At 40.2% G+C, this 14,654-nt stretch overlaps 2 protein-coding genes across 2 annotated transcripts; one reads left to right on the forward strand and one right to left on the reverse strand.

The window, feature by feature from the left end:
• Positions 1–648: 648 nt before the first annotated feature.
• Positions 649–7,208, forward strand: npm1a (nucleophosmin 1a). Its single transcript, XM_023418362.2, has 11 exons — positions 649–823; positions 1,993–2,072; positions 2,987–3,106; positions 3,244–3,337; positions 3,494–3,612; positions 3,695–3,759; positions 4,589–4,646; positions 4,727–4,807; positions 4,996–5,106; positions 5,206–5,280; positions 5,990–7,208. The coding sequence occupies exons 1-11, from the start codon at positions 775–777 to the stop codon at positions 6,038–6,040; spliced, it is 903 nt and encodes a 300-aa protein (XP_023274130.1). The 5' UTR covers positions 649–774; the 3' UTR covers positions 6,041–7,208.
• A 2,636-nt stretch (positions 7,209–9,844) lies between these two features.
• LOC111663825 (claudin-7-B-like) lies at positions 9,845–13,758 on the reverse strand. Its single transcript, XM_023418164.2, has 4 exons — positions 13,374–13,758; positions 11,275–11,439; positions 11,075–11,159; positions 9,845–10,866 (listed from the first exon to the last, which is right to left on the reverse strand). The coding sequence occupies exons 1-4, from the start codon at positions 13,594–13,596 to the stop codon at positions 10,716–10,718; spliced, it is 624 nt and encodes a 207-aa protein (XP_023273932.1). The 5' UTR covers positions 13,597–13,758; the 3' UTR covers positions 9,845–10,715.
• Positions 13,759–14,654: the final 896 nt, after the last annotated feature.

Here is a 14,654-nt window from a genome sequence, read left to right on the forward strand (position 1 = left end):
ACACACACACACATATATATATATATATATATATATATATATATATATAACTCGAGTGTGATATTGCAGTAATAAGAGCGCCATCTTAGTTAAATAAGCAACAACAGATCATTTATTTGGCTACGCAAACACAAATATTTCCGCAACTGGACTGGTATTGGTCTGTTGCTAAGCAACACATAAACATTTTCCTGACGTGCACAGTTCACACTAGCTTGCTACTCTACTCACGTTACCTCAGGTGTGCTGAAGTATCCAGACTTCTTCCTTCACCCTCTTCTGACGACCAGACATCAATTAATTCAAATATTATTTCCGGAAATATTTACATCTTTGTTTGTAACAATCCAAGCCACAGAACGACCGTTAAATGTAGCGCTAATTAACGGTTAAGCGGAGTGATACATGTAGTTAAAAGTCCCATTGCTTACATTCTAAATCAGCACTCGTGGAATGCCTCTCGTCCAATCAAATTACTTGGTTGGAGCAAACTGTTGTATAAATATAAATATACATAGGGCAAATTCTGCCATAATACAGGACCATTTATAAGACTGCACTAAGTAAGAGGGAGGAGTATGTAAATGTCCGGGGCTGTGCAGTGTGCTCCTCGCACTGTGGGTGGCGCTGTGACTCTTCAGCCTCTCGGTTCAGCGGAAACAGAAGAAGACAGGAGGCGGAGAGCCACGTTAGTTGGAGTAGTGGTTACTAGTAGTAGTTAGTCAGTCTTCCACCGCAGACAAGCAGCAGGTTGACAGCACATTGAACTCCAAAATGAACGGGATGGAAGAAGAAACAATGGCGCCGCAGACGTTTCTCTACGGTGAGATAACCTGTTTTAATGTGACTTGAGTCTGTCAGAGACCGTGTCCTCATGTGTGACTGAGGGAGCACAGCAGGATAGACGGTATCGTACAGCTGCACCCGGCCCTCTAAAATGGCGGGTAATGTAGCTGTTGTCATATTAAAGCACGTGTAGTGTAACACCTTGTGTTAGTAGTAGCTGTGGTTCTGTAGCAGGAGGCTGAATGAGCTGTGGACGGCGCGGCTTCAGAGCGGTCCGAGCTGGCCACACGTGTTTGACTACCAACATGGCGGCGCCCGTGGTCTCTGAACACTGTTGATATTTAAGCTTTTTCTTTACACTAAACGTCAAAAATGTTCACTGCTTTTATTAACTTCACGTTTTGATTAACTTGCGAACTTTAGCTACAGTTTGATGTGATCGTTTTTTAGCTCGTCGGGGAAAAACTATCTCAACGTGGGTTGGAGCATGTGACTTCTCTGAATTAAAGAACACAGACCTTCTCTATTTCGTTTTACCTTTGACTCTCCCCCAGCTTAGTGATGGGACCAGTACAGAACATCAGCGTTTCCAGTCATGATATATCAACATGACCTGGTCTGGTTTCGCTGGATCATGTGTCCATCACTCAGTCCAGTTTAACCTGTGTCTCAGACAGGATATAGATATTTATAGATATGATAGATGTCTTTAAATCGTGTGCAACCACTATGCACTGCAAAGTACTCCTTACCTTAACCGAAATGTCATGAAAAGTTATATTTGTAGCTGTAGAAGAAGCAGAGTACATTAAATTGTGTTTATTCCTCATTGTTGTAACAGTAAAATATTTGTCATTAATCACCTTCAGTTTGACAGCTGTGTTGATGAAGTTTCACCAAATGAACATATTTTCAGTGAAATGATTTTAAAGATATTGCTCCTAATTGAGGGAATTCCCCGAGCCAAGGCCATGTGGAAATATTCATGTCAGTCTGTATGGCTCCCTCTTGTGTGCATTAGAAATAATACACTTTACACTTGACTGCAGTGAAGTCCCTTTCTGCTTCTCACTTCTGTTTGTTTTTAATACAGGGATTAATCCATCACAGATTAAAATCTGTATTGTTTATATGCTTCAGCTCCGACTCTGCTGTCGGAACACTTTGTGTTAGTTGATTAATTGTTATTAAAAATCTTTTTTACAGGGTGTGTGCTGGAGGCTGGAAAGGAGGTGGTGTTCAATCCCGAGGACGATGACTTTGAGCATCAGCTCGATCTAAGGATGGTGAGTACCCAGACATCAAGGTGTTCAAGGGGCTTTATGCGAAATGGCATAACAAATGTTTTTTATGATGATGAATCGATTGAAAGATCAGCATTTACATCAGTAATCAATAAATCGGTACGTCATTTTTCAAGCAAAAGAGCCAAATGTTCTCTGGTTCCAGATTCTCAAATTAGAGAATTTGCTGCTTTTCTCACGTCTTATAATTTGAATATTTTGGGGTCAAGGACAAAACAAGACATCACCTTGTGCTCTAGAATATTGTGATGGATGTTTTTCACTTTTTGTCTGTTTTATAGACCATTTGATTAATCGAGAAAATGATTGGAAGGTTTCTCAATAATGATAATGGTTGTGAGTTGCTGCCCTAAAGACTTCTCACATGTTTAATGTGTATTCCTCTGCCCATCAGGTTAACAGATCTTTTTCCTATTGACTATTAAACGTGTCCTATTAGCAGCCTCTGAGGAGAAATCCTCCAGTCCACACGTAATGAATAAGGCCACTTGTGACTGAATGCGTTTTTCAAGAAGCTAAATAAAACTTAATCAAACTGAATTTTACACGGTGAAACCAAATTTATATTTGTAATTAAAGTAGCATTTTAAATGTAATTAATATCTGCTTTTGTAGCAATAGTTTGATCAAAATAAGTTTGCTGTTTGATACCACCAGGTCATGCTCACACTAAGTTGCTATCACACACACAAAAAACAGGATCTCATATGCTATGAACATATAGGTTATCGTGGTTACCAGATGATATCCCATAAATGGTTATATACAATATCTTAATTAATAGAATAATTATAATATGTATAATTAATAATATATTAAATTCCCTCTATCATGAGCCAAACAGGCCCAGTGTGAAAGTCCTCTGTATCGTGACAGTGAGTTCTTGCCCTCCCCAGGCCTGTGTGGACCCCAGCACAAAAGACGAACTTCACATGGTGGAGGTGGAAGGACAAGACACCGAGGGTCAGAAAATCAAGGCAGCGCTGGTTTCTCTGAAGCCCTCTACCCTTCCAAGTGTGAGTGCACTACGTCCTGTGTGTGTGCTGATGAAGTGTCCTCAGTGTGTTGATGAAAACTCTTACCGTCTCTCTCGGTGTGATGAACATGAACAGCCCAGGTGGAGGTGCCTCACTCGTTTCAATGCTTGTTGCAGGTTTGTCTCGGTGGTTTCACCATCACACCCCCGGCAGTGTTCCGTCTGAAGGCAGGTTCTGGTCCGATCCATATCAGTGGACAACACCTTGTCAGTGAGTATTTGTTACAGGAACGTCAGGGTGTTTGATGATGATGGGAAATAATGACATGCAGGTTAAGGAAAGGGAACGTCAGACTTTGTCATATCACTACATATCTGCTCTTCTGATGGAGGAACCGCGACTAATGTTTTGAAATTGCTCTTAAAGTGATGGAAGCCGATCAGTCTTTTGACGAGGACGATGACGAAGATGATGAAGAAGAAGAGGACATCAACATCAAAACATCAAAGAAAAGAGCTGCTTCCTCTCCCGCCCTCAAGTCCCAGGTTTGTTTTAAATCCTCCGCAGTTTTAATTTCTAAGTTTGTTAAAATTGAAATGACATAACCGACTTTTTACTTCCTTCCAGAAAAAAATGAGAATGGACATGGACGACGATGATGATGATGATGATGAAGATGATGAGGATGATGAGTGAGTGTCACTACCTAAAAACTAACCAGTGATATTTATAAAACAATATAACATTAAAAATGTACTTTAAATAGTTTTATCATCAAAGTATATATTTTAAATATTAACAGCTGCACTCCAATTTCCAGCTGTTTTAGTGATTGTTTACACTGCAGCTGAAGAGGGAAACATAAAGTGAAACCTGTGTCAGTGTTCATAACACTCAGCTCACTAATGTTTTAACACAGACCTGAAACAGTGGAACTCAGATGTGATTCAGTTAAACATTAAACGTGTCGTTGAACTGGTTCAGGAAGAGGCTGTAGTTTGACTGTCGTCTTGAGCGGAGCCCTCACTGGGGTGTGGATGTTGCATTTTATTCACCTGGCTTTGTACCTCTGATGTTAGCGTGAGGTTAGATCAGCCTGATTTTTCTATCAATGGAAATGACTTGTGCATTTCGTGCATTTACCTGAGTTGTACTGGTACCTGAAACAGTTGAGCATGTTTTGGTGCTGGGATTGTGTTTCGACACCGGACTGATTTTAATGAATATCATCATTACAGAAAACAGGCACATATTTCAGTTTTAAGCCTTTTACCAAAGATAAAGCTACATTAATGGTGATAATAACTCTGGCGACCATGTTTATTACTCTATTAGTTTTTAAACCGTTCATATTGAACAGCGTCAGCCCACGTATACAGAAAGTGTTGTTCCCTCCTACGAGCCTAAAATAATCAAGAGCAGTTCTAAATAAGTATCAATAGAAAATAAATATTCCCTGTTAGTGGATTTAAATGTGACTTTACTTTGTCTTTGATGTAATTTAATCTTCCCTTTTTTCAGGGATGATGAAGACGATGATGAGGATGAGGACAGCGAGGAGGAAGAATCACCTGTTAAGGTAACTGACAGGTTTTAGTCCTGGCAGCTCCAGCTGAATGAAGCTTGGCACTCTCACTAACAGTTGTGTGTTTTTCACAGGCCAAGCCGACGCCATCCAAACAGCCCGCCGCTGCTCAGAATGGAAAGAGCTCTAAACCCAATACTCCAGCCAAGAAGCAGGTAATTCATTCAATAATTAGTTTGCGCCAGCTGGACTTTTTATTCACTCTAACAAATGTTGGATGTAGTCAATATATTAGTGTTTTTAATAATCATAAATGGCCTGTTGGTGTCTCCTGTTGTTTTGAAAGTAATATTCCAACTATTCTCTCTCTAATAAACAATCTTTATATTTATGTTCATCATAGGAACAGACTCCTAAAGGCAAGGGAGGCAAGTCGCCTAAAACCCCACCAACTCCCAAGGCAAATCTGACTGTTCCTGAGATTAAAGCCAAGCTGATGGAGGCGGTGCAGAAGGTTTGTGTCTATTTGTTTTTATTTTCTCCTTTTCCTGTGTTTGTAAAGGTAAAATAAAATTGAAGTCAGCTCATTGATTATAATTCCTTCTCTCTACAGGGAGTGTCATTACCTAAAGCTCAGCCCAAGTTCGAGAACTTCTTGAAGCATGGTTATAAAGTCTCAGATGCCAAGGTACAGTCCTGAGTTTAAGATGCTCTCCATTTGTTGTCCTAGATTATCTTGGAAAATGATTCAGGAAACTTCGTGTTGTGAGTTTTTTTAGCTGATGATAAAAAGTTTAATAAATTTGGAAAGGACACGTCACCATTTACATATTTGGCACAGCTAATGCTTTTTATTCCCCAAGTCTGTTTGAATTTCAACCACTGAAACTGTTTGAAACTTTAGTCACTATCAATCATAGATATAGATATAGATAGCTGACATGCGTTGTAAAACTGATGTGCCCTCCATCTCAAGAATCAGACTGGAAGACACATTTAGTCACTGCTCTACTGAGATTAAAAAATGTTGAAATTCTACTGTTTATTATTATTATTATTATTATTATAGCACAATATAGATTTTTTCCTTTATTTTCATTACTCAGATGTTACAGGAAAGGTCTGTAGACTCAAGCCTCTGATAGGAATGTTGTTTGTTAAAAATAAAACATTGTAGTTTGCTACTTTCAGATCATTTATCGATCCCACCACTAGAGAGCATCATAGGCTGAGATTTTAAATCACGTTGAAGTGAATACATTGAATTCTTTGTTTATTAAGAGGAGCAAATGAAATAATATGAACATAAGAAAAAAGTGCAGGTTGGGTTTTGATTTTATTTGATCTGCCTCATGTTTGGGCCTTTGAGTTAACTGCTTTTTCTAATGTTTCTTTAGGTTGTTGCTGAGATGTGGAAGTGGAGGCAGACGGTGAAGGATGCTAAATAAGTCTAAATAACCATAGTTTTTTTTTTTTTTTTTTTATCTCTTTTTATGACTTGTTTATATCCATTGCACCTCTTAAACCCTCTGAAGCCAAACTCAGTGCCTCACAGTTGTCATGAATTCAAAGTGTAATCCAGCTCCACCTGCCCTCCTGTATGAAGAGTGGATGGTTAGTGACGTGGACGGGGGCGGTGCACTGTGCTGCTGCATTGTCCTTCCGCCTCCATCAGGCTCTCGCTGGGGCAGAGAAATAATTTGGTTTGTTAAATAAACCCTGAGAGAACCAACTTACAAATTTGCATCATTGTAAATGTGTAAATAAAATTCTCACTAGTTTTTGGCAGCATTGTATGCAGGAACAATAAAAATGTATCAGATCGTTACACCCAATTAAAAGCACACAAACAAGACGAGTCCCAAAGCAGCTTAAGAAACTTCAAATCCGTTCAATAAGAAATCAGCTAATATCAGTCGAGGTCACATCGTCTGTCAATGTTGGAAAAGCAGAACTGTTGGCTGATGGTCACTGTATTGATTTGTCTGGTACCATCAAGAACTTTGCACTTTGAATTGTTTTGAATGTTTGTGCTCTTGTGAGATTCCTGTGGTCCCACGACAAGAAAATGTTTATTTCTGTCTGAAACGTCAGAATTCAACCTGTTCTTATATTTCAAGTATTTTACCGTCCACAAAGAGTCAGCCGCTTAATCCTAGACACGGGCCCCATTAACCTTTTGAGAGTGACGTGAAACAAGTGCAGCACCTGACACATCTGTTGGCCTGTGTGATGATTGGTCTGCTTGATGTTGTCACGACTACTGAGAGCCAATAGGACAAAGGTTAAATACTTGCTCTGTGAGCGACTGACTGCATGAAGGAATTTGCAAATGACTTGCTAAAACTTTCCAAACCCGATGTGGAGAATTCTCGAAGATGTTCTACGCGGTTGTTCTAAGGAATACTCACCTGTCGTCATGTTTAATGAAGCCACAAACCCTGTGCTCATTCGACCAGTTAAAGTTCAGATTAACGATGTAAATGTTGGCGCCTGTTAGAGCAGGTGATCATTCAGTGGTCGCAAGAAAAAAGTGTGAGTTTGTATGACATTAAATATTCTGTGGGTTTGGACGGGCTGTCCCAAGATTGATTAAATAAAAACAAATAATGTGGATCCATTGCTGTTGTCTTTCTCTGTGTAGAGAGTAACCGTGTTATGTTATGTGATCATTTTCCTAAATTTGATTTTCTTACATGTGACAATTTTCTGTTGTTGAAATTAGTCTTTGCTTTATGTTCTTTATTGCTTCCAGTACAACGCTGTCACTCTGTGGTGTTTGTCAGGTCCATGGTTGCAGATCCTGCAGAGTGCGGGGGGAGGAGCTGGGTCAGTAGGATTCACACTTCCTGAAAAGCATCAGGCTGTCATGTTGTTGGACCATCAGTATTCTGACCTGCTGCTGCTCTGCCTGTCCTCACTGTTTGTCACAGCAACGTCCCAGGAATGAGCTAAATAAATAAAACTGGTTTGTTACTGTTCACAAGACGTTTAACTGTCAGAAGTTACTAATCTGCAAAGAGGACGCCTGTATATACTCAGGTCATTTTACACCTTTTTATTGAGGAAGCCATGGGGAATCATATTCAGTGTATCAGAATATAAACCAATATTCTGTTGGATAATATTCATTTTATTTTATTTCCAACTGTTCGACTACTTCGGTTGGATCAATTCTCACATAATTTAGACCAGCAAACAGAGTGTCGTTTGCATCATGTGACCCTCGCTCAGATATTTTATAGCTGTGCAGTCATGAATCAGCCTGTAGTGTGTCTGACAGAGCTTCAGAGACTGGATGTGACAGGAAGTTGTGTTTCCAACACTGTTGCCATGGTGAGAGTTGTGTTCATGTTTTTTAAGCAGGATCTATTTTGTGTGTGTGTGTGTGTGTGTGTGTGTGTGTGTGTGTGTGTGTCAAGCCACCCTTGTGGAGGGTTTTGTCAGTTTATTTGGATCAAATCAAGCTGAAATATGAGTCGGCACACTGTGAGTCATGATGTCTGAGCCTCGTGGTGTAAACCCTGGTGTTGAGCCCGTTTGTTTTGCATAATATATTTCACAAAGACACAGACAAACAAATCGTAAATCGTATACGTTAAACAGCTTTGCAAAGATATAACCTCAAGACCTGCAGCTCATACAAAACTACATTAACATGGCTGCAGATGGACAGAATATGAAGTCAGGAGGCAGGAACAATGCTGCTGTATTCACATTAGCAAACTATTTGACATTGCATATTATACAACTAAGCAACTTTCAATACTCCCGGATCAAACTGGTCGTCTGACACGTGTGGGGAAGTCCAGGGAAATCAGACACTGACAGCAACCCCCTGCCCTCACATTAAAGCTGCATCTGTCCAGTAACTGACAGTCGTGCATCATTTACTGTCAGGGTGATAAAAGGATGATGTAATGATTCATTATCAGTGATACAGTAGCTCAGAAAGGTGTGTGTGCTGTGATGGCCTAGATTTACTGTGATGAACAGCCCTTCATGTGAGATTAGTTCAGTGGTGTTGTGTTCAGAGTCCGACCTGTACAGACTCTGTACAGGGAAGACTCAGCTCTCTAAACACGGAAGAAACTTCTCCAATAAAAGTTTTGTTTTAATGATTTTAATTTAAAATGAATAATCCACCTGTGAGAATGAGAGGGAAAGAATATTTCACACTCTGAAAGCTTTTATGTGACACACACACACACACTCAGTTTTTTCAAGAAGAAAATAGTTCCCTTTAAGTTTACAGGGGCAGAGTGGGGTCAGAAGCTTTGGCCACTTAGGAGTGAAATCATTATCATTACTACTTTTATGATCTGGCCTTTGGGGAGGAAAAATAATGATTAGAGGATGGCAGGTGCAGGCAGAATGAGAACAGAAGAGAGGCAGAACTAGAGCAAGACACCTCTGGGTCCAATAAATCACTAGAATCCCAACTTGAAGACACACAGTGACAAAGTGAGGCGAGGTGAGACGCTCCAAAAAGACGAGGAAGGTGGATTCAAATACTCCACTGTAGTGAAATATTACTTTCCCCGCATCACTTTAAATACTTTTAAAAGCAACCTGAGACACGCTATTTATAAAGTGAATTATATTTATGCATCCATACACTTCATTTAATGTCTCCATTAAAAGCAGTTGCCTGTACTCACCACAAGGGGGCAATAAAACCAAAGCAACGTTCACTCTGTGAGCCATTATGATGCTGTGCAGCCGTCCACCTACAGGAAGATGGCTTCCAGCCAGAGACAAGTGTGTCTCTGCCTCAGTGGGAAAATCTTCTGCAGCCCGAGTGTGTCACATCAGCTCAATAATGTTTCCACTACACTGTATGTTTCAGGGGAGCGTGTTCATAATTACATAATGTGTCCACATGTCAGGTGTATGTTTTGTGCACCTGTTTTCTTTAAGGGTGAAGCTTGTGTTTTAAACTGAAGCGATTTCTGTGGAAATACTGAAAAAACTTACATGAAGTTTCCAGTCAGGCAAAGCTTTTTGGTCTCCATGTCGTATTTGACGCCAGTACTCTGTATGCAGGAGCTGTTTTCCATAATTTTTTAACCGTTTAATATTTTACCTCCTGAATTAAAATTAAAATTAATTGTAATATTTAAAGTTTTTGAAATTCTTTTTTCCCTGTTTATTTTGTACAGCACTTGAGCTGCATTGTGTATGAAGGGGGCGCTGTGAAAATAAAATTTACATTTAACTCTTTTGCATTAAAGTACTTTCCAAAACCAAGAAACTGTAAATTTTTCACTTTTATTATATGTACAACACAAACTTTGCAAATCACAATTTAAAACATTTTTAAAAACTGAAAATTTGACAAATGCAGCAACAGCTACCATGACTCAGAAATATAAATCATACGCCGAGCCCATTCACACAAACAGTCTCATCGCAGAAGTTGACAAACAGCCACATTTCTCCTGCTGCATGTTTGTCTTTGGCAAACTGAGTTAATAAAGAATCAGGACGTCGTCATTTCTGTAGATAAAATTTCACTCCAGCACTTGATTAAAATAAAATGGTCAAATCTGTTATTGAATAAATTTGTCTTGTTCACATAAATACAAACATGGAAATGAAAGGAAACTGCTCATCAGGTGCCAGATGATGAACTAACTGCATTTAGTCTACAGAGTAATGAATGGAGCCTCTTCATTGCCACTTCTTTCTATTCAGTGCGTTCAACAATTTTCCAAACACACTGTATATTCTAAGGCACCGTATATATTGTGTATTTACTACCTACCAATTTGTACAACATTTCACCTTAGGTTTAACTTAGTGCTTTACATGTGTTAACTAAGTGGACAGTATATTACATAGTATACAAATCAGTATAAGCACAGACTGCAGTTCCAGACAGGACAAGGCCAATGAGAGCTTTCTTATAAGTAAACAGCTATTATTTAAAACTTTAATGCATTTGTTAAAATAATATTACAGTAACATCATAGGGCAGCCCTGGAGAAACTAAAATACAAAGTAAAAAACAGGTACTGAACGCCTCCTGGTATACATCTTCTCAACGTGGATCACTGAGTTGGACTAACATGAATGTCAAAGTGTTCCTTCAGCCTCTAACAGACTAAGAGCCCGTCTTGTTCACACATACTCCTTGCTGCTGGGGGGTCTGGAGATGGGATACTTTGGCGTAGGTTTGCCTTTTGGGCAGGAAGCTGCCAGCATGGCACCTCCCACTACAGACAGGAACGCTCCAGCCCAGGCGATGAAGATGGCAGACCCAAACTCATACCTTGAGGAAGAGATTTACAGTCAGTAAAGAGGGAAGACAAACACACAATACATTCATCAGCACATGAAGAGGGGATGGGCACAAACAAATGTTTGGATACAGAAGTGGAGCAGGAAGAGCTTAGAGCTGGTCTCTTCAATAAACCAGCAGGTTTGGAGACTCTGTATTCTGCTGAAGGAGGTGCTCAGCTGAGTGATGGGTTACTTACTTGGTGTTGACGGGGGTGAAAGGGTTGTAGAAGGCCTGGATGATGTCGTGAGCGTACCAAGAGCAGGCGACAATGGCACACAAAGCTGTAGGAGAGTAAAGAACATCATGAGCGTCAAACTGCTACGAATCCAAGGAGACGAAAAGGGCAAAAAAACCCCCCCAAAAAACCAAAAACATTGAGATTAAAAGGCTTCTTACATCCAATCAGGATGATGATGCCACCAGTCATAGCGATGCGGGACTTGCGTGTTTTATCATCTCCTCCACAGTTGGTGCACTTCATCCCCATGCAGGCCACGCCCAGGCCAGCCAACGTTACAATAATACTGACGATCATCAGGGCGCGGGTTGCCTGGAGGGCGCCTGGATCAGAGGACAGGATAGGGTTAAAGTTGGTACAAGACTTAATTTATTAATAATGGATTCCTACAGTGGTTTGTGACAATGACACCAGTTTTGCAGAGTAACTTTTATGTACTTTAAAACCACCATCAGGAAAAAAAAAAGCAGCGTAAACAAACACTGCTTACGTACAACAGATCAGCTTCTGTCTCTTGTGTCTCGTTGCCGCTCCCTATAACAATGCACCACAGAAACCGGCTCTAACCGGAAGGGCAAAGAAACTCTGGAGGGAGGAAAGGAGGGGGGTGGGGGCTGGGGGGGAGTAGGTGTGTGAGTTTGTATGTGTGCAAGTCAAAAACAGGTCTAACCAGGTCTCAGGTTTCATGAGGAAGACACTCCCCATTTCAGGTACTCACAGTCCGCTTCTCAGCAGGTGGACATTTCAGAGAATGAAACTACTGTCCAAAAAGAAAAGCTGAGAGTCTAGTTGTCAAACTTCAGGAGTGTGTGAGGAGATTTTCAGCAGGTATTTCTGAATAACGAACCATTATTTGTTCACTTCCTCCATATCTAACCACAGCTTTAATCACACAGTGTGTATCAAAGTTGGATTGTGTTCATGTTTGAAGAGGCGATAAGACGCATTGTGCTGCAGATATTCTATCAAATGTTTTGATAAGCCAAACATGAAAAAATTAAATAAAAATGGACTCATGCCATTTGGAAAAAATGGCCAGTTTTTGAACCAACAGGTACCTGCCAGCTGTTAATGCGTTTTAGCTGTTCTAGAAGAACAGAGGGAGGAACCTGCATATAAAACTATAGAGGCAGTTTGAGCCTGAGGGAAGGTTACCACCATCAGTTGAATTTGAAACGTGCACAATGAAGAATCCAACTGTCGTGCTACCATTGACCCATTTAGCCACAGTTTTATGGCAGCAGACAGGAAGATAGGAGTTGTAAACATGATGTCAGACTTTAAATGAGCACAGATGTTTCACCTTCTTCATTTAACTTCTCCTTAACTACTGCCCCTGAACCGGCCACACCGCCATACCACAGCAGGAAGCGGGGCCGACTGTAACTGTTTAATCAGTGCATTATGTGCTCAGACATTTGGAAGAAAATAAAGTAAATGCTGCATGTTACATAAATTTGTGTTGAAAAAAAAAAAAAAATCAACCTTTTTGGGCCCAAAATGTGGCAAAGAATTAGATTTTATGTTGATTTGATGCCCTAAAGGCCAAAGCCCAACCAGGTGGGCCTGGAAGTTAACCCTGTTGACTAAACAGTGGTCCACACAGGTGCTCCGCCTCTAACTACCTGTGCTATTCAAGCAGGGGGGGTAGCTACACTGAACAATGGCCACAGGTCAATCATTGCCTGGGTGTAAAAAGTAATGCACACATTCCTGCCAATCAAGCAATTTAAAATGTTTTGGCTCTTTATAACAGACTACCCTGCTGTGGTGCACAGTGAAGGCGAGGCCTGATACTGTGTCTCAATCCAAATAACTGCTTACCAGAGAATAAAAAGGGTGAGGGTTAATAAGTGACAAAACCGGTTAGGCCAGCCGCAGGAATCTAGTAACAGCTCAGAACCTCTTGTAAAGACTGGCCTGAAGGAAACAAGCCTCTGTAATCCAGCAGGTGCACGTCACTTTGTCACATCATGTCCTGTTACATATTAACTACAGTTTTTATATAGAGGATATAGGATATAAAGGTCATTCAAGTTATAGTTATATTAACTTTAAAACAAGTTCAAGTTGTGTTTAGATTTATGATACTACACACAAAAGAAGAGAAGAAGAATAAAATACTCAAAGCAACATTTAATAGCTTTTGCAATGGTTTCCAGATAATTAATTTTTTTTTTTTTTTTAAAGTCTTAAAATGTGACTTCCGGTGGACAAACCCTCGACTACACACACTGAAATGTAACATGTGACTTACTGTTGAGCTGCAGGATGGAGTCGTAGACTTTGCACTGGATTTGTCCTGTGCTCTGGAAGGCACAGGACATCCACAGCCCCTCGTACATGGCCACCGCTGTGATGATGTTGTCCCCGACATAAGCAGACATCTTCCACTGAGGCATGATGGTGCCAACTATCAGTCCAATTACTCCCAGAAGCGCCAGAGCGAAGCCCAAAATCTGCAGACCGGAGTTCGCCATTTCCTCTTCTTCTTCTTCTTCTTCTTCTTCTCCTTCTCTTCAACCACTTGACTTCGAATAAATAAAGACGGCGTCCACCTGCTCTGAAGGTTCTAATCCCAAATTAACTGTTTCAACAAACTTCGCTTTGCTGCTGACAAACCAACTTCTTCAGTTATTATCTGTTTTCTTGCTCCTTAGCTGAAAAAGACTTAGATAACTGTGATATGTATAGTTTTCTCTGGGGCTCCTCGCGCACCTGTTCCTCTGCCGCACCTTGAATGGGGAAGAGAAAGCGGGGACGAGCTTTTTTAGGCGGTTTCTGTTCCAGGTGGGCGGGGACGCGCACGCAGTTTCGACTCATCAGCCGTCGCAGCAAAAATACCTGAAGTTTCGCTGGGATGCACGCATGGACAGTCACATCATTTAACGTGCAATAACAGACGGTGACTCACAGCTCAACAAGCCTCAAGCACCGGAAACAAAAAGAGATATTTTAGAATCACACAATATAAATATAAAAGATCGTTTGGTTAATGAAGATTTTTGTTCGTATTAATTCTAATGAATATGATGAAAATGATGCTACAGAAAAAAAAGAACGTTTAATATTTTATCATTTTTGTAAGTAACCATATACTATTCTCAAATATCTAATATCTAATCTAATTTGATATTTCCAGGATGAAAGTGGACACTTTCATCAGCCATATGCAGTAATCACTGCCAGTAGCTTTGTAAGCAGAAGACACAGGCCCTTGTGACACTGTCATAAGAACATGGTTTCATTGTTTAGCTGTGTATTGAAGCTCAGAATGAGTGACACAATGAAAATTGTGAAGTTGCATAATGTGGAATCTGAGTGGGAACTGAAGTTCTATGTAATATAAAAATAATAATAATTAAAAAAGCATATTAGACATGTCTCAGGTTTTATTATTGGGAGACGTGGATAAAATAACACTAACTGCAAAACATCATCCTCTTCTGAATTAACCTCAACCTTTTAATTATACACAAACTGAGAAATCAGCATCCAAACATGTTAGTCAGGTGACAGGGTGTCATTAGCACCAACC

The sequence above is a fragment of the Seriola lalandi genome, unplaced genomic scaffold, assembly GCF_002814215.2.
Source record: "Seriola lalandi dorsalis isolate HSWRI2012SDOR001 ecotype SW California unplaced genomic scaffold, Sedor1 jcf7180002054581, whole genome shotgun sequence".
NCBI lineage: Eukaryota > Metazoa > Chordata > Actinopteri > Carangiformes > Carangidae > Seriola > Seriola lalandi.

Coding starts and splice junctions, on each gene's coding strand:
- npm1a (XM_023418362.2), top strand. CDS start 775: ATGAACGGGATGGAAGAAGAAACAATGGCGCCGCAGACGTTTCTCTAC. Junction 5,107..5,205: donor TGATGGAGGCGGTGCAGAAG/GTTTGTGTCTAT, acceptor TTCTCTCTACAG/GGAGTGTCATTACCTAAAGC. Junction 5,281..5,989: donor ATAAAGTCTCAGATGCCAAG/GTACAGTCCTGA, acceptor ATGTTTCTTTAG/GTTGTTGCTGAGATGTGGAA.
- LOC111663825 (XM_023418164.2), bottom strand. CDS start 13,596: ATGGCGAACTCCGGTCTGCAGATTTTGGGCTTCGCTCTGGCGCTTCTG. Junction 11,160..11,274: donor CATCATCATCCTGATTGGAT/GTAAGAAGCCTT, acceptor ACTCTCCTACAG/CTTTGTGTGCCATTGTCGCC. Junction 10,867..11,074: donor TTCACCCCCGTCAACACCAA/GTAAGTAACCCA, acceptor CTCTTCCTCAAG/GTATGAGTTTGGGTCTGCCA.